The 18,931-nt window shown below is 46.9% G+C and overlaps 1 protein-coding gene across 1 annotated transcript in view; it reads left to right on the top strand.

Moving 5' to 3' along the window:
- Positions 1 to 18,931, top strand: part of Sergef (secretion regulating guanine nucleotide exchange factor) — a 214,906-nt gene that overhangs the window by 5,595 nt on the left and 190,380 nt on the right. Inside the window, 5 exon segments of the mRNA XM_059274441.1 lie at positions 533 to 688; positions 2,774 to 2,868; positions 9,121 to 9,181; positions 13,712 to 13,825; positions 16,962 to 17,024. Of these exon segments, the coding sequence (XP_059130424.1) occupies positions 533 to 688; positions 2,774 to 2,868; positions 9,121 to 9,181; positions 13,712 to 13,825; positions 16,962 to 17,024 (489 nt within the window).

Genomic DNA, 18,931 nt, shown 5'->3' with positions numbered 1-18,931 from the left:
TAATTCGGCACAGTGGCCGCACTTTACTGCTATTTCAGCCAGCAGTTGTATCTCCGCAGTTACCGGCCTGCTTCTTCGGCAGTGGCCTGGCCACTCAGGCTGCAGCTTGGTGGGAATTCTGTTTCCACAGGCGCTGGCCCTTTCGCTGCCGCTAAAGGTAGCTTTAACTAAAATTCTGTTGTTCTATTTATAAATAAGACTTGAGGTTCAAAAGCTGGGGTGAAAACCTGTGAGCTCAAAGAGGTGGAGTAGCAACCAGCTAACCCTCTCTCCTTGCCGAAGTCTCGGAAAGAGAGTGTCTTTCTGCTCAACCAAAGCATAAAAAGCCTCCACTCCAAATCCCTCCTGGCTACTTCCTGTGTGTCTCTCTAACTCTTCTGGATGCCCTTGGATGCTCTATGATTACTTTCTGTTAACTGGTTGCTAACTCATCCTCCTGACCCGAGGTTAATTTTATTTAATTAATGCAAATGTAAACTTGGGGTTCACAGTGTGATCGAATACCCCCCCAACAGAGCTTTCTGTTTTGCAGATGGAGGAGGACTTTTTGTTTGTGGCCTGAATAAAGATGGGCAGTTGGGGCTTGGCCACACAGAGGATGTTCTGTGTTTTACCATTTGCAAGCCTTTCATTAGTTGTCCAATACGACAGGTGGCCTGTGGCTGGGATTTTACCATCATGCTCACAGGTAAGTTTACTCTTGGGTAAATATCACCACCAAGGCTTTGGGTGATAGTAGTGTAGAGGAGGGCCCTGGTTAAATAAGAGCCTCTGTACTTTTGAAGAAAAACAAAAAACCCTAAAACTAGTAAGTGTTATCTATGGCTATGTAGGGAAACTGCAGGGTACCTTTTATAAGGAGAATTTTAACTATAAAGGAGATCAGGCTTGAATACATTTGCCAGGAACTGGAGGATGGACCAGATCTCATTAGGTGGTCAATTTTAGTCCCCAAAGTTCATGAGAGCTATGCGCCTAGTCTAGCTGGCCAGGAGTGCCATTAAGAGTTATTATGGGTAATATGCTAGGTGTCTTAGTTAGGGTTTCTGTTGCTGTGGTGAAACACCATGACCAAAAGCAACTTGGGGAGGAAAGGGTTTATTTGGCTTCTGTTTCCACATCACTGTTCTTCATTAAAGGAAGTTAGGACAGGAACTCAAACAGGGCAGGAACCTGGAGGCAGGAGCTGATGCAGAGGCCATGGAGGAATGTTGCTTACTGGCTTGCTCCTCATGGCTTGCTCAGCCTGCTTTCTTATAGAATCCAGGACCACCAGCCCAGGGATGGCACCCCCAACAATGGGCTGGGCCCTCTCCCACCAGTCACTGATTAAGAAAATGCCCTACAGCCACATCTTATGCAGGCATTTTCTCTGTTGAGGCTCCCTCCTCTGCAATGATTCTAGCTTGTGTCAAGTTGATGTAAAACTAGCCAGTGCTAATTAATTATGAGGGAGTAGGGATTTCACAGCAATAGGAGCAGGTCTTTCCCACTGAGGGGCTTCCATGGCGACATTGCTGAAGAGCAAACCCAGACCTTCACGTGTGCTAGGCATGGGCTCTACCACTGAGTTATTTTTCTATCTCCCCTTAAAAACATTTGGTCTCTATGAAGATAGGTAACAGAATGAGTTATGTCTAAAGAGTTGCTAGAATAATTCTTTTGGAAGCAAATCACACCTGTCTGTATTTTTACTCTGTGAATTGATTTCTCTGTTCAACTTTGTCTTTCCTAGCTGGCCAGTCTGGGTTTAAAGGACCACCTGTAGTTTCTGCCTCTTAATGCTCGTGGATTCCAAGATATTATAGCAAAAGTCCCAAGCTCTTTTGCACATAACCTTTGACGGGGGTTCCTGTGTCTGCTGCCTTCATCTTACGGGCCATACTCCCTGAACTTTTCTTCATTGCAATGCCCAATGGTTCCTGCTCCAGAGCAGTGCCTGTCATCTGTCTCATGAACTGTTGTCCCGTATTTCAGTATTCCTCAGCTGTCTCCATTTCTCTTTTGTAGAGGAGTTCCATATGTACCCATTTTGACAGTAATTATCAGATTCCAGACTGGCTGGAGAGGCAGCTTGCTGAGCATGCATGAGGCCCTGGCTAGATTAGCTCTGAAAAACAAAATTCCTTCCATACGAAGAATTTCAGTGCTAGCGATCACTTTGTGAAGTACATATTATGGGCCCATATTAGGGTCCTAAGAGGCAGAAAGAAGCACTGTTTGCAACCAGGTGTGAGAAAGGCACAAAGTGGTCAGAGTTGCAAATCAGACTATCAGGTTTTTATGGATAAAGGTTAAGTTGGAGGACAGGGCTAATTATGAAGCCAGGTGGTTCTAACATTCCTCTGGTCCAAATTTGCCCTCCAAACTCTAGACTTGTTTCCCAGGGAGAACTCTTATTTGCCTGGCCATGCATATTTTGTCCTTTTTCCCAGACTCTTCAGGTAAGTGTATGGGGAAGGGCAGGGAGGAGAAAGGCCTAGAGCATGCACAGAATTTGTGAATGGAGACATGGGAAGTGGGGTGGAGACACAAAGTGGGAGTAAGATTCACTCACTCTAATACTAGCCCTGAGCTAAGTGCTCTGCACAGGTAATGTACCTTTGAGGATACAGAGTGGCCCATAATCTTTAGTCTGGAGGAATAAGAGAAGGGAAGTGTCCGGAAGGCTTTGAGGCACAGGACCCTTGATGCCTCCTCTCATCCATGACTCCCTGTTGGTCACAGGCATCTCACTTCTTAGGTTTATAATCTGAATGCTTATCTTTTGCAGAAACAGGTCAAGTTCTGTCTTGTGGATCTAATGCCTTTGGCCAGTTAGGTGTGCCACATGGTCCTCGCCGATGTGTGGTTCCCCAGGCCGTTGAGGTGAGCACATGCCAGTTTTAGCTTATTTTCTGTCTTCTGGTTTCTAGGCTGTTCCATGAAGCCTTCCCCATACTGAAAGACTAGGTTGGTTCTTGACAACCATGGAGCAGTAGAACTTGAGTTGAAAATAAGTTCTGTTAAAAATCAGGGATTTGTTAAAAATTTGAAGGGATCAGTGCTGGGTGGGAAATCTGTTCGTCTTCGTGCACATTATACGGTTTTATAAACTAGGACGGTAGAAATGCATCTCATATGCTCATTGTTAACAATGGAAACAGGTCCAAATAGGTGTGATTTGCCTCAAGACCTAAGTTCGGGGTCTGGGAAGATGGCTAGTGAGGAGAGAGCATTTGCTGGGCTCATGAAGATGAGTGTGGCTCTCCAGAATCCATAGAGCTGGGTGCAATAGCACAAGTTTGTATGTAATCCTGGTGCACCAGTGGGAAAATGGGAGGCTGAGACAGGAGACTACCTAGCCAGGCATAAGAAGTGGCAAAAAGCAAAAGAGAGAGACTCTGTCGAAAGCCAAGTGGAAGGGGTAGAGCAGCCCTGAAGTGCCTTCTGACTTCCTCATGCATGTGATAGTGTGTGCCCACATTCACAGATATGTACATGAATACACACCACAGACATATTACACACACACACACACACACACACACACACACACACACACGAAAAAAAAGACAGTGGATTCAGCAGACGGTAGTCCAGTGCTGTCCTGCAGAAGTATCAAATGATTGAAAGTTTTCTGAAAGCCCCATTTAAAAACAAGTAAACAGCCAAAATTAATTTTTAATAACAACTTATTGAGCAGTGGTTCAGATACCATTGAATCTGCTCCTTTGCAATGTATGCTTCAGGGTTTTTCAGTATGTTCTCAGGGGTAGCTGCCATTGTCATTATCAAATCCTACAACATTTGCATCGTGGCCAAAAGGTACTCTAAACTCAGTAGCAGTGGCTTCCTGTCTTCCTCTCCTCCAGCCCCTGGTGGCTGCTAGTCTACCTCCTCTGTGGATTTATATGTTCTAGCCATTTCATATAAATGTAATTGTACAACATGTGGCCTTTTGTGTATCTCTCTTCATGCACTACTTTCAAGTTTTATGTGTGTAGCATGTAATACACACACACACATATGTAATGACATTTTTAAAAGATTTATTTTGTGTATATGCATGTTTTGCCTGTGTGTATGTGTCTGTGTACCATGAAGGCAAGAACAAGGTATGAGATGCTGGAACTTGAGTTACAGACAGTTGGGAGCTACCATGTGAGTGCTGGGAATTGAATGCAGGTCCTCTGGAAGAGCAGCCAGTGCTTGTAACCTCTGAGCCACCTCTTAAGCCCCTTGACTTTTTTTTTTTAAAGTATAGAGTCTCATATAGCCCAGACTGCCCTCAGACATGTTATATATAACTGAGGCTGGACTTGAACTCCTGATCCTCCCGCCTCCACCTCCCGTGGCTTCGGTAACAGATGCATCACCACACCCAGCCTAGCTTTAGAAACTTGAAGACTTATTTAATCTGTCCAAGCTATTGTCACTTATATAAACATAAATGTAACATTTGTGAATCAGGTATTTCCCCTTCTTTCTTTTGTGCCAAGGCTCTGAACTCTGTGCGCATGTTTTACTGGTTGCTTTGAATCTAATCACATGCAAGGGTTCAGTGTTCACATGTAGCAGTGACCATGGTAGAGTGGGTGGGAAGCAGGACTTGTAGCTTTTTTATTTTAGACTTTTTTTTTAATTGATTCTTTGTGGATTTCACATCATGCATCCAGATCCTATTCATTTCTCTGTCCCTTCATATGTCCCTCTGCCCTTGCACCCCCTCCCCCAAAAATAAAATAAAATTTACAAAACAAAATAACACACACACACACACACACACACACACACACGTACACGTACATCTCGGTGTGGAAGCTGTAGTGTGACACAGTGAGTCACACAGTTTACCCTTTAGTCTGCACATCTTTACTTGTGTTGATTGCAATGAGTCATTGGTCTGGCTCAAGGCCTCTGGCTTCTACTATACCCATTATACTTGGCCCTCACTGGGACTCCTCTTGGATATCTTGTTGTTTCCCCACGTCATACAGTTCCTGCAGCTTTGAATCTGCAGGTCTGGCCCCTTCACATGCTCCAGCAGTTCATAGGTAAGGTGGATGTTGGGGTGGACCAACTCGTAGCCCTGGTTCTGGGCCGAGTGGTAGCTGGGTTGGTCAGTCTGCCAGGATGAGCTCTCCAGCATTGCCCCGGCTAGCTCACTCACTGCAGCAGGCAGCAAGGAGTGGGGCCAGTTCTGCTCTCATGCCCTCGGCGCTAGCTCACCAGTGCCCACACTGTCAGGGCCAGCTCTGTTGTTTTGCCCAGGCAAAGTGCAGGGCCTGGGTGTTTGACTTCTGTTTAGAAGTCATTACAGGTTTGTGAATTTTACGTGTGTTTTACTTTGCTTTCTATTGCTGTGATTAGCATCATGATCAAAAACAACTTTGGGGGGAAAGGGTTTATTTTATCTTACAACTGTCAGGTCACCCCCATCACCCGTCACTGAGGTAGGTCAAGGTAGGAACTGAAGCAGGAACTTGGGGGCGGGAACTGTATGACATGGGGAAACCTGGAGGAACACTGCTTACTGGCTTGCATTCAGCTCATGTTCAGTTGCCCTTTCTTTACCTCCCGGGACCCGGGGCCCAGAAGTAGCACCACTCAAGTTGGCTGGGCCCCCCACATCAATAGTTGATCAAGAAAATGTGCCACAGACTTGCCTGCAGGCCAGTCTTTTTTCCTAAATATTTATTTATTTTATATATATGAATGCTTTATTTTCATTTATACCAGAAGAGGGCATCAGATCCCATTAGAGATGGTTGTGAGCCACCACATGGTTGCTGGGAATTGAACTCAGGACCTCTGGAAGAACAGCCAGTGCTCTTAACTGCTGAGCCATCTCCCCAGCCCAGGCCAGTCTTATGGAGGTGTTTTCTTAGTTGTGGTTCCCTTTTCCTATATGATCCTAGTTTGTGTCAAATGGGAGTAAAAAATAAAAGCATAATATTGTAAGTGATCCTGATGGGAACAGGAAAACTTTCAGGAAATACACTAAAATCAAGAATGGGTTTTCACTGCCTCAACTTCCCCTCTGCCACCTAATCCCTAAACTCCGGTTAGGAGTGGCAGATGCGTTTTCATTGGAGAGGTTGGGTCTGCTGCTGTCTTCTTGTGGAATTCAGTTGCACCACAGGGTGCTCTGTTATTTGGGGGTAATGGTTCCCAAGGCCTGCACACAGGTCTAGTTCTACAGAGCTCTGGGTCCCCCCTGTAACTCCCAGGTGCAAATAGGTGGCCTTGTAAGAACCTACACATGTTATAATTAATTTAGCCTAATTATAGTTGATATAATTAAAGAGGACAGGAAGGGACAATGGTTAAAATATGCTGGATGACAGAGTTAGTAACTAAGAACATTTTGATGGGCTGTCTCCCATGTGGCAATGGGAGGGATATACCAGAATGAGAACTGATGGAGACTCTCTGTCTGTGGATGGCAGCTGCCATGTTTGGGCACTGAATTTAGGTAGTGAGGACATTGGTGGTTAAGACCTGTCCTGGCACCTGAGAGATTTGTAATTTAGTGGCACATGGTAAATACATGCAGTGCCATTGTCATGCTAGGATCGTGATAGATGCTCATGTAGTCCCAAGGAAGGACTGGACTCCTAGGGAGCAGGAAGTTTACCTGAATCTTAGAGTTGAGTCTAGGCTTGGGATAACCAGGATGCAAACAGGTGCCAAAGAAGAACATTGTAGGCCAAGGCACAGTGTGAACGTGTTTGTGGGAGCATAGACAAGACAAGCATTTGGGATGCCGTCACCAGGCGCTCAGGCTGGGATGTGGGGAAAAGTGGAAGTACCGGGGTGGAGTGAGGGCCCATGGGTAGTAGAATAGCACGTAAGATACCAACATAAAGAGATGGGCCTGGCCCACTGGTTATCTTTATTAAAAAGAAAGGAGGGCAGGGAAGAAGAGTGTTTAAAGAACCATCTACTGTATTAGCAGTCAGATTTTATTTTGCCAGGGGCTAATGTGATTGGGGACGCCAATGTCAGCTGTATTGTCTCCAGAAGGGAGGCCAGAACATTGTCTTTTGTGCTGGTCAGACTGATCTGGTGTGACAGATTCTCTTGTGTGTTGGTGCATAGGCTCTAGACATAGTGATCCTTAAGACTTATTCTCAGCCTTGAAAAGAGAGTGACTGAGGGCCAGGGACATACCTCAGGGGATAGTTTCCCAGCATGCAGGAAGTCCTGGGTTTAGTCCCCAGCACTGCCTAAACTGGTCATGGTAGTGCATGCATTTATTCCCAGCACTTGGGAGGCAGAGGCAGGAGGACCAGAAGTTCAAGGTTATCCTTGGCTACATACCTAGTTTGAGGCCATCCTGGGATATATGAGGCCAGAGGGGGGAGGAGGAATCCAGAACATATCCAGAGGAGAGAAACTCAGTGATAGCTGTTGCAATTGGGACGTTTGTCTAAAGAGTCCTTCATTAGTTCTACTGTGGGTGACAGTAGCTAAAATAAGCATTATCCTGCATTTTTGAGGGTCTGGAATGGGACCTCTGAGCTGGTCTTTCACAGAGTAGCAGTGAAGACATAGCTAGGTCTGTCCACAGCCTCGATGGGCTGCACTGGGGTAGAGACCCACTGCCCAGCTCTCACGATGCTTCTGGTGGGAGCCACAGCTCCTTGCTGTGTGGCTTTCTGTACAACTGCTGAGACCTGTCGGCTGGCTTTCTGTACAACTGCTGAGACCTGGCGGCTGGCTTTCTGTACAACTGCTGAGACCTGTCGGCTGCTTTCTTAAGAGGAGGCCTCGGAGCCTTTTGTCGCCCTGCCTCTGACTCACTCTGCTCCTTTCTTCTTTCCGTTAGAAGTGTGTCACTAAGTCCAGCCCACACAGGGGAGGGGAATCAAGCTCTGTGACTCGAAGGAAGGGAGTAGTATCGAAGAATTTGAGGACCTATTTTTAAAACCGCCACAAGATGTATTAGAAAGGACATGACAACTGTCTTCAAATATTTGGAAAGCTTTGTCAGAAGCTCAAGGCAGCTGGGTTTGGCTCCACCTAGAGACACAAGGAGACGTGCAAGGATGGATCAGGTGCCTAGGGAGATGGTGGGCCCTGTGTCACCAGAGGCGGGTACCAGACGGGGGCTGGATGACCCTTTAAGGAAGAGCTTCCAACCTGGCTGGGGATTGAACTGGGTCAGGAGGGAAGACTAAAGCCTTTACTATTTAAGTCTTATTGGAGCACAGCCATGCCTTCTCCTGTGTAGCTGTTTGATGCTACAGAGCTGAGCTGAGTGGCAGGAACCATATGGTATTTGGCTGTTTTGGGGAAATGTTTACTGGATGACTTTGGAGCTCCCCGCCCCCCTGCCCTTGAGAGGTAGTGCAGTGTGGTACTATGATATGATATTTTAAAAAGTTATTTTCCAGGGCTGGGGAGATGGCTTAATGGTAAGAGTGCTTCTTATACAAGCACGAGGACTTGGGTTTGAATCTTCAGAACTCACGCAAAAAAAGTCGAAGCAGGGGCTAGAGAGATGTCTCGGCTGTTAAGAGAGCTTGTGGCTCTTACTGAGGACCTGGATTCAGTTCACAGTACCCACGTGGTAGCTCACAGCCATCTGTAACTCCGGTTCCATGGGATCTGATATCCTCCTCTGACCATCATAGGCACTAGGCATGCATGTGGTACACATACATACATTCAGGAAGAGCAGTCATACACAGAAAATAAAATAAATATTTAAAAAAGCCAGGGATGGCTCTGTATGCCTGTAACTCCAGCACCGAGGGAACTTGATGGCCACCCAGCCTGGCTGAGGCAGGGAGCTTCCAGTTCAGTGAGAGACCCTGCTTTAAGGCAGTAAGGTGGAGCGTGATAGTAGAAGATACCCAGTGTCTTCCTGTGGCCTACTTGTGCGCCCACACACTCATGTGCTTGCAACACACACACAGACTCATGTGCATGCAACACACAGACTCATGTGCATGCAAAACACACACACACACACACACACACACACACTTTCATCTATCAATAAATACAGAAGTATTTCTGGTTGAGCATATTGGGGGAGGTGCTTCAGGCTGCATTGAGTTTGCACATGAGTTACATGAGATTTTGTAGATGGATGATTCTGAGAGTAAATCTTGTTCTTTCTTTGGACAGCTCCTGAGAGAGAAGGTTGTTTGTGTCGCTGCTGGACTGAGGCATGCATTAGCCACTACAGGTGACCACTCAGCCTTTTTTTCCCAAGTGAGCCCATTCCGAGCAATAGAGCTCCAGAGGAAAACTTCGTAAGGAGTGTTGGCAAGGGTCCCGCTGTGCTGTAGCTCCAACTGAAAGGAGAGACCATGAAGTAGAAGTCACTCAAGGGTCTTAGCAGAGGGAGGGAGGAAGTGAGCTGTCTGGCCCTCTTTTTTGGAGACATGCTGCTGGATTTTTCCTAATTTGATTCTCTTATTTAGTCCTCACAGCCAAGGAGTGGTGTGAGTTAAAGTTTTACCCATCAAGAGCTTGTGGAAGTGCTTGTGAGTAAGGCAGGAAGAGCTAGAGACCATCAGTGTAGACATTGCAGTGAACTGTGTTGCCTTCCTGCTGGGTTTTAATGTTTGTAGATTGAAAAGCTCTAAGTGAGCTGTCTTCTGTACACAAGTGGGAAGCATGTATCGGGGGCTGGTGGTGGCATTAAGGTAGATAGGACTCTGGCCTTGATTTGAGGGTCCTAAAGTGTAGAAAACAATGGATACATAGGTAGTTCCTTTTAAAAAGAGGGGTAAGGTGGGGAGATGGGTCAGTAGATACTACAATTGCCTTGAAAGGATGAGGACCTGAGTTCAAATCTCTAGAACCCATGTAAAAAGCTGGGCATGGCGATGTGCACCTGTAATGCCAGCAATGGCGAGGTGAGAAGTGGAGACAGGCTGATCCCTGGAGCTCACTGGCGAGCCAGCCTAACCTACTTGATGAACTTCCAGACCAATGAAAGACCTTATCTCAGTTAAAATTGAAGACATTTGAGGAACCACCACCAAGGCTGAACCCTGACTTTTATATGCACCTGCACGCACATGTATACATAAATATACATATGAGGGAACAGATGCTTGGGAGGGAGAAGCTAGGGTGCACTCAGAGGAGAGAAACTAGGGAGAGGGAGGAGTTAGAAACTCAGGGATGGGTGGAGGAGGCTTCACCCTTCTGTGTCTTCGATTTCTGCACTTGTTCCTCTTGGGCTGTGCCCCAGTGTTCATCTCCTGTGGCTGCTGACGCTCCATGTCGTGTGAGTCCAGATGTGGGTGGGTGAGGACAGAAGAGGAGAGGCAAGGAAGAGGTAGTGAAGCTCTATGCTGGTCAACTCCTGTGGCTTCCTGCTGCTTACACCTTCTCTTAAAGCGAGATATTGACACAGCAGGTAAGAGCACCAGCTGCTCTTCTAGAAGATCCAGGTTTAGCTCCTAACACCCACACGACAGCTCATAATAGTCTGTAACTCCAGTATCAGGAGAGCTGACCCTCTTTTCTGGCCTCCAGGGGCACCAGGCTTGCATGTGGAGGACAGACACACATGCAGACAAAATGTTCATGCACATGCAACTTTTTAAAACATGAGATCTTGTGTTTTAGAGAATTAGAGACCCACATGAAATTGCTAAAAACAAAATAGATTCCTTCGAGTTCTTTTTCCAGCTTCCCTCAGTGGTAGCACCTTGTAGAATTGACAGTGCAGTAGCTCACCTGGGATGTTGATGCTGATACAGTGGGGATGCAGAGGAATTTTATCACCACAAGGTCTGCCGTGCTGGTGTTGATGGCCACACTCACTTCCTGCTGTTCCCAGCCCTTTGTTAGCCCTCGACAACAGTTCTTGTTTCCTGTGTCTGTAATGTCGCCTCTGAAATGCTCTAAGATGCTCTCATACAGTATGTGACCTTTAGGGCTTGGCTTTTCCTTCTCAGCCTAATTCCCTGGCTACCTGTCTTAGCCGTGTGTATCCATAACTGATTCCTTTTTGTGATGAATAGCACTGTATGGATGTGACACTGGATTAGCCTGCTAGAGCTGTTGTAACAAAGTACTCCGACCCAAATGGCTTAAATCACATACATTCATTTTCTCATTGTTCTAGAGGCTAAAAGCCCAGCATCAGGATTGGTTTCTGGTGACACTGTTTTCTTGGCTTGTAGATACCCCCTTCTCACTGTATCCTCACAGGCTTTTCCTCTGTGCATCTGTGCAAAGAGAACTCTCTCATGACTCATCCGTACAGAACCTGGTCCTATTGAACTAACCCCACTTTCCAGAGGCACCGTTCAGCTTTCCTAACCTGTAATGCCCTGTTCCCAAACAAAGACACAATGGAAATTAGGGATTCCACACCTGGATGTTGTGGGGTGGGGCACAGTACAGTCTGTAACAGCCATTTTGTTTAACTAGTTACCCATTGAGGAACGTCTGGCCTGTTTCCAGTTTTGGCCCATTTGCAATAACCTATAAACATCTGTGGACAGGTTTTATATGAATGTAGATTTCATTTCTCTGGGTTACGTGGGTTCAGGAGTGTGACTGCTGAACCGTGTGGCAGTGACCACTCATTTATAGACAGGCTGTCTTCTTAGAAATCGGCAGGGCGGTGGGGCTAGAGAGAGGGTTCAGTGGGCCAGGTGTTCGCTGCACTAGTGTGAGGACCTAAGTTCAGATCCCCAGCACCCTTCTAGAGCAAGACATGGTTGTGTGTGTCTGTAGGGTGAGGTGGGCAGAATCCCCAGAAGCTCACAGGCCAGTGAGCCTTGTGTATGCAGCCAGCAAACAAAAGACCCTGTCTTAAGCAAGGTGGGAAGGGAGGACCATAGTCTGAGGCTGTCCCCCCCCCCACACTTTTAATTCTTTAAGTAGAATATAGAATGGTTCAGTTGCTATGGAAAGCAGCATGGAAGTGCTGTATAACTAACTGTAGCCACCCTCCCCCACTTTTTTTTAAGAGATGTGTCTCACAACATAACCCTGGCTGGCCTCGAACTCACTATGTAGACCTGGCTGGCTTTGAACTCACAGAGATCCTCTGAGTGTTCCTCTGCCAAGGATCCTCTGCCTACTGAGTACTGGGATTAAAGGTGTGTGCCACCACGCCCAGCGTGGCGTATTTCATACGAGAGAAAAAGGAGGGAGAGGCAAAGAGATCAACCGTCTCTAGAATGGAAGACACCAGATATAACTGGCATTATTCCTAACAGCTGAGACAACACAGCTCCTCAGGTGTCCGTTGACAGGCGAATGAGCAAGCACAATGTGGCACACACATGTGCACACACATGTAACTTCTCCCTCCACTCTCCCCCACCCATGGGATAGTATGAGCCTTAGAAAGTACGGAACTGTTGAAAGGCTCCTCCATAGATGAACATGCTGCTGAATGGAATAAGCCAGTCATAGAAAGGACAAGTGCTGGCATTCCATTCATATGATTAGTCAGAACTAGAGACAGTGAATGGCAGCCGCAGGGCAGGGGGCCCAGGATGGGGGTGACTGGGTGCAGTCTGCTGCAGTGTTTCAGGATGAAGCAGTTTGGGAGCTGGAAGGGTAATGGCTGCACACCGCAGTGACTGTGTGGTGCCACTGGGTTAGACACTTAAAACGGCGAAGGTGATACATTTTACAATAAAATATTTCCAAGAGGAGATGGAGAGACCACCCCCTGGTTAAGAGCACTGGCTTCTCTTGTAGAGGACCCCACATGGCGGCTCACAGTGGTCTGTAACTCCAGTTCTAGGGGAACTGAAGTCCTCTTCTGGTCCCTGTAGGTACCAGGCACACATGTGGTGCACAGTCATACATGAAGGCCAAACACTCATACACATAAAATAATAATAAATATCTGGGGAAATTTTCAAAGGGAATGATCCATTGTTTGAGACATGGTGAATATATCAGCCACTTGTTGTGTGCAGGGAAATTTTTGCCCTTGGAGTTCAGAGGCCTGCTGGTTGTAGGCCTCTCTTGTACTGCACTGTTCTCAGTGGTCATAGCTGCTGCTTCATAAAGCAGGCTTGTCTTGTTACTGTCCGAGAGTGATGACTGTAGAGTGTTCCGGAGGAGCAGACCTTGATGTTGTGTTAGCTGGTGGATCCGTGCTGTGCACATCTGACTGTCTGCCAAATGCATGGGGTTTTATCTGTGCACATCTCTGGGGTTTGCCATACATAGGTTCAGGTGGCCGCTCTACTGAGTTAATGGCTGCCACACTGTCTTGTAGTCACAGATACACATGTATTTGACAAGAGAGGATCTGAACTCGCCTTGGTTGGGTAGAAAGGCACTACCTCAAGTGTCAGCTGAACCCCAGTGTTTTCTCTACTGTTGATTCCCCATGTGACCCCCAAATCATAGTCTCTCTTCTGGACCTCAGTTTTCTCATCTAGTAAATGTGGGGTGTGGACTCAATGGTCTTCAAGGTTCCTTTGAGGTTAGCTATGAGCAAGGCAGCATTCCAGGGCTGTAGCTGTGAGGCAGTGCCTGGGACTTTTGAGAGGAAGTTCTACAACTTCGGAATTTTCTCTCATGGTCTTAGACTGTCCAAAAGACTGGATTTGTGTTTGTCTGGTTGATAATCACTGTGGCGGATCACAGACCCTTGCGGAAGCCCCTGTGTGGTGTTCACACCGGCTGAGGCTGCGTTGGGAAGTCCCCACAGCAGTGCGGTCGAGCAGCAATCTGGTCTAACTCTTACATTCTCTCTTTTCCTTCTGGCTCTGCTGGGAAGTGAACGGCAGTGTGTTCCAGTGGGGGACTGGCTTGGCATCTTCGGGACGACGCTTGTGTCCTGGGAAGACTCTCCCATTGTTTTTGACAGCGAAGGAACCGAGCAGAGTGACAGGTGAGCTGCTTATTTCTTCACAGTCTTTGGTTACTCTTTGTGAGGAAGAACATAGATCTTCTGGAAATGGGAAAGGGGGGTTTCATTTTCTTTCTTTCTTTCTTTCTCTCTCTCTCTCTCTCTCTCTCTCTCTCTCTCTCTCTCTCTCTCTCTCTCTCTCTTTCTAAGCACTTTAGTTTGTATGGATCTTTTGTCTGTGTGTGTGTCTGTGCACCATTTGCATGCCAGGTGCCCAGGGAGGCCAGAAGAGAGGGTTGCATCCTGGAATTTGAGTTATACCAGTCGTGAGCTGCCATGAGCTGAGAACCAAATCTAGGTCCAGCCAGGACTCTTAACCGCTGAGCCATCTCTCTAGCCTTAAGCCTTTGGTTTTTCTTGATCTTTCTGACTTTCTCGGTTGGTTAGATTGTCAGTCTTTTTGTGACTTTTCTAGCCCCAGTACAAATCACCATCTTTGCCACCAGGGTCTGCGACCTGTTGATCGATAGATGCCAGGCAGGTGGGTGGAGATCAACAAGGAAGTGATAGAATGGATCGTAGCCACCTGGAAGAGGTGATGTAGGAGTTTGGAAACAGGGCGTGGTAATACAGTGAGTCTCGAGTTCTGAATCCTAGACTCAAGTTGCCCACAAGGCACCTGGGTGACTGCACAGAACAGCTGTGCTGGGTTTCCTGCATGGCCAAGGGGACAGGAATGGCCTCTCAGTGCAGGAGTCACCCTCCAGAGAGAAGACTGTGGGCTGTGCCTCTGTGCCATTTCCTTCTCCCGGAAGGGAGACAGGAACGAGTGAGGATGTAGGGAGCAGGCCCGGGGTGTGTACACATGGGAACACAGGAGGTGATCTGTATGCTGCCCGTGGGTCTGCTGCTGGCTAGTCGGCCAATAGGTACGGCCCCCCCTTTGTTTCTCTCCATCGTCCACTCTCAGGTCCTTTTCAGCTCCTCATCTCTGTTCTCCACTCTCTCTGCAGGCCTTTCTGACTTTCTGGTACCATGTCTATCTCTTCTCTTCTCTGTAACTCTTACTTTTGGGTCCAGTTCCCTGAGGGTTGGCTATGGGAAAATCCTATATAGGAGACCTCTAACTATTCTCAGGCTCCAAACAAAAGAAACTGGAAGGTGCTGGGAATGGTGGAAACAGAATAGAGACTGTAGAGTACACACGTATTGGGGTCATTCTGGTTTTGTGTAGGTATGTGTGTAGTGATATATTGTGTACCCTAATAAACTTGTCTGGGGGTCAGAGGACAGAGCCACTAGATTAGATGTAGAGGCCAGACAGTGGTGGCACACACCCTTAATCCTATCACTCCTCTGTATCTCCGTGAGTTCAAGGCTACACTGGAAACAGAGCCAGGCAGTGGTGGCACACACCTTTAATCCCAGTACTGGGAAACACACATGCCTTTAATCCCAGGGAGTGATGTCTAGGCAGAGAAAGGTATATAAGGTGTGGGGAAACAGGAACTCACTCTCTTGAGGCTGGCTTGTTCTGTTTCTCTGATCTTTCAGCTTTCACCTCTATATCTGGCTCTGGTTTTTTTTTTATTAATAAGATCTTTATCAATTTGTGTTACATGTGTGTGTATATGTTTACGTATGTACACATATGCATGTGGATGGGAAGGCCAGAGGACAGCCTTGGCTGTTGTTCCTCTGGCACTGTCCACTGTGTTCTAGGAGACGGGGTCCTCCACAAGCCTGGAGCCCACTGGGTAGCTCACCTGCTCCACCTCCTAACATCGGGATTGTAAGTGTACCGCCGTGTTTGCCTTTAAAAAGGCTTTAAAAAAACAAAAACACACTGTGTGTGTGTGTGTGTGTGTGTGTGTGTGTGTGTGTGTGTGTGTACATGCTCCTGTGCATGTGTACAGGGTGTGTGTGTGGTCTCTCACAGGATACACTTCCCAGACCTTCTCCTTACTTCAACAAGATGGTCATAGCGCCTGACTGGCCACTGTACCTGTAGACAGACAGACTTCACTCTGCCGGAAGTACCTTTCCTTCCTCTTTCTCTGGAAAAGCCCTGGGATTTCCTCGAGGTCTGGCTCAGACATGGCGCTCTCAGTGAAGACTCCCCATTTGGCCTCCTCTGCCTTCTCTTTGTAGATAGCACTATTTTGCATCGGGTGTGAATGGTTACCAGTTTTCTCCTGTGCCAAGGGGGAAAATGAAATGTTCTTCTGTATTTTAGTCCTGGGCCAGTAACCAGGAGGCATAACAAAACACTTAAAGAGCCAGTGTGAGATCTTCCTGGAACAAGAGCTCAGAGTTGTCTGGGGGTTTTCTGGTGGGTTTGAATGGCTCATTAGTTTTCTGCCCTCATAGCCCATCATTTTGCATTCTCCCATCTTCACCCTGCTACCCAGGCACCCCTAAGGCCCAGGACTCCTTGCTGGTGGATGTGGCTGGGAACTTCTGCTTTGTTCTATTCATTCTAAGGACACTTGAAGATGTGAGATGCCTTTTAGTTAGTAAAACAGAAGTTTTTGAAAACAGTTGCAGACTAAGGCTGTGTTTTTCTGCAGGTTAGACCATAAATTACCACAGGCTGTCCCAACTCCGAACAGGACAGATTGGGATTCTGCTATGTTGGTGAAGGTAGTGTAATTCAGGGAGGTAAAGTGCTGGAGTTGGAGGTCAGAAGCAGGTTCAGAGAGTTCTGCTGTGTGTTCTGAGGAGGCCTGGTTTGTGGTTCAGTCCTGCACACAATAGGAGCTGAACGTGTGAGTTCTTTTGACATCAGCCTTCCTCAGCAGGCAGAGTTCGGATGTACATGCACACATTTTACATACATCTTATCGTGTCTATGCATCTGTTTCTATCAGAATTTATGTGAATTTACTCTTATCTGTCCAGTTCTAATTCATTATCGCATGGCTGCTCTGGCTTTCCTGCTGTTCATGTCGATGCCTTTCCTCTGATAGTGAGGACTGTGGTACTTTATCCTCAATAATTGACGTGTGCAAACCCCCTTACCTCACTGTCTCCGTCATGCCAATCATCCTGTTGCTCATGCGTGCTGGCACTGGGTGGGCTTCTCCTCATGCTCAGGTAATGCTGGGCCCTAGAGTCCACTCTCATGCAATGTGTTCTAGCATAAATATAGCTCAAAACAAACAAATTTCCTTTGCAGGCCTAGAGAATTCTACAGCGGTATGTGTTGTTGCTGGATCTGAGCACTCGGCCTCATTAACAGGTAGGTCCCAGCTCTTCAGAGCCGAGTGTATCCTTCAGCTTTCTGCATGCTGTGGTCTGGAGTGAAGCTGAGACAGAGTTGGGGGGAAAGTATAAATTTGCAGTGACAGTTTTAGTAACATTCTTGATATAATTTTAGACTGTTACGCCCAGATCTCGAGGACCCCAAAAGACCACCACAGAGGCCAAATCCCTTATGTAAAAGCAAAGAGCCTTTATTTTCAAGCCCCGGGGCTTGGTCTGTCTGTCCCATGCAGTGGTGAGAGCAGAGAGCCCTGAGCTCAAGCAGGGTAGGTTTTATCATAGCAGAGGTTGGGGTGAGGGGATTTCCAGGGTCCAGGACCCTGATTGGCTGACAATTGTCTAGGGGTATCTGTAAGATAAAAAAATAGGTGTATGCTAGACTCAAGGACATCTGGCCACCTTATCTAATGATTGGAATGTTTGGGATGTCAGGTACTTCCCCATCCCTGGGTGGATCCCTGGGTGATGTTAGCTATGGCTTTTCCTGGATCTAAGTGTTGCCTGCTGGTAAACGTGTCACAGAAGCTGTGTCTGGGCCCCTAAGCCTGTTTTAGGGCCCCTCCACAAGGCAAATTATCTTTTGAGACCATCTCCCCATCTGCAAAATCCTTTATGAGTAGCTGTAAGAACTTAATTTGATAGTATATATAAAGCACTCACATCGAGCTTAGGCTCATTGCTCATCCTCTGAGTTTTCTCAATTATACAGGATGGAAATGATTATCTTCCTCTTGGGGGAACTGTGATGGGGCAGATCATGAAATCAACAGTAAATTTATATATAGCTGCGTATTGCTCAGTGATGGGGGTGTGCCATTGCCTGAGCATCAAGGAGATACAGTCTACTGCACACCTAGGCTTTGTGATGTGGGTACCGTTGTGTATGTGGCTCATTGTTGATCAAAATGTTAAGGAGCAAGTACTTGACCATGAAGCATACTGCTCTTTTCTTTCTTTTGCCTTTGAGCCAGAGTCTCACTCTGCAGCACAGCCTGAGCTGGACACACACACACACACACACACACACACACACACACACATACACATACACACACACACACACACACACACACACACACACACACACACACATTCATAGCTGGCCTTAGAACTCCTGATTCTTTTGCTTTCATCCCCCAAGCTGTGGGATTACAGGTGTGCTCCACACTGCTCAGCTTTTATACTGTAGTTTTCTGACTCTCCATCAGTGCCAAGCTAATGCATTATAAGTACTCCAGTGGCCTTTCTTCAGGAAGCCATGCATCATTTTCTCGTGCAGGAAGGTCTTCCCTTTCCTTTGACCTGGATTGTCCTGCTAGGGCAGGGCAGACTGCAGCCTGTACCTCTGAGGAACTTATTTTTTGTTAGACCTCTCACACAGAGCCGAGTGCCTTTCATTTTAAAGCAGTAAGTGGGGACTCTCATACTGGTGTGCTCAGTGTTTTGTGTGGAGATTCATGTGTGCACGTGTTTGTAAACTCAGCCTAGTATGGTCTGACCGAGTGGACAGCTAACTAACTGTTGGCATTTACAGAGTACCAATGTGAAAGTTTAAATACTTAAATTCTGAGCTGCCAATGAACTCTATCTAGTTCAGTGAGTCTTAAACAACTAACCAGCTGACGAGAGAGCCATCGATGATAGCCTGAGTTTCGCTTTGGCTTTGCTGTGGTGGTTGGTGAAAATGTTGAATGCTGGTTCTGAGTGACTCCCAGGCACCTGACCCCCTCTCCTCTGCAGACACAGGGTTGCAGGTGTCTAGTTCATTCCATAGCCAGTGATGGGGGCAACATCCTGTTGGAGTAAGAATAGACTAAGAGACATTCATTTTCTGCCCTAATTGACCTGAGATGGCTGATGTTATACAAACTTAGTAATTATTGA

This window comes from Peromyscus eremicus, chromosome 1 (assembly GCF_949786415.1).
Source record: "Peromyscus eremicus chromosome 1, PerEre_H2_v1, whole genome shotgun sequence".
NCBI classification, from domain to species: domain Eukaryota; kingdom Metazoa; phylum Chordata; class Mammalia; order Rodentia; family Cricetidae; genus Peromyscus; species Peromyscus eremicus.
Note: the sequence above shows the minus strand (reverse complement) of the source record. Positions and strands in the feature narration are given on the sequence as shown.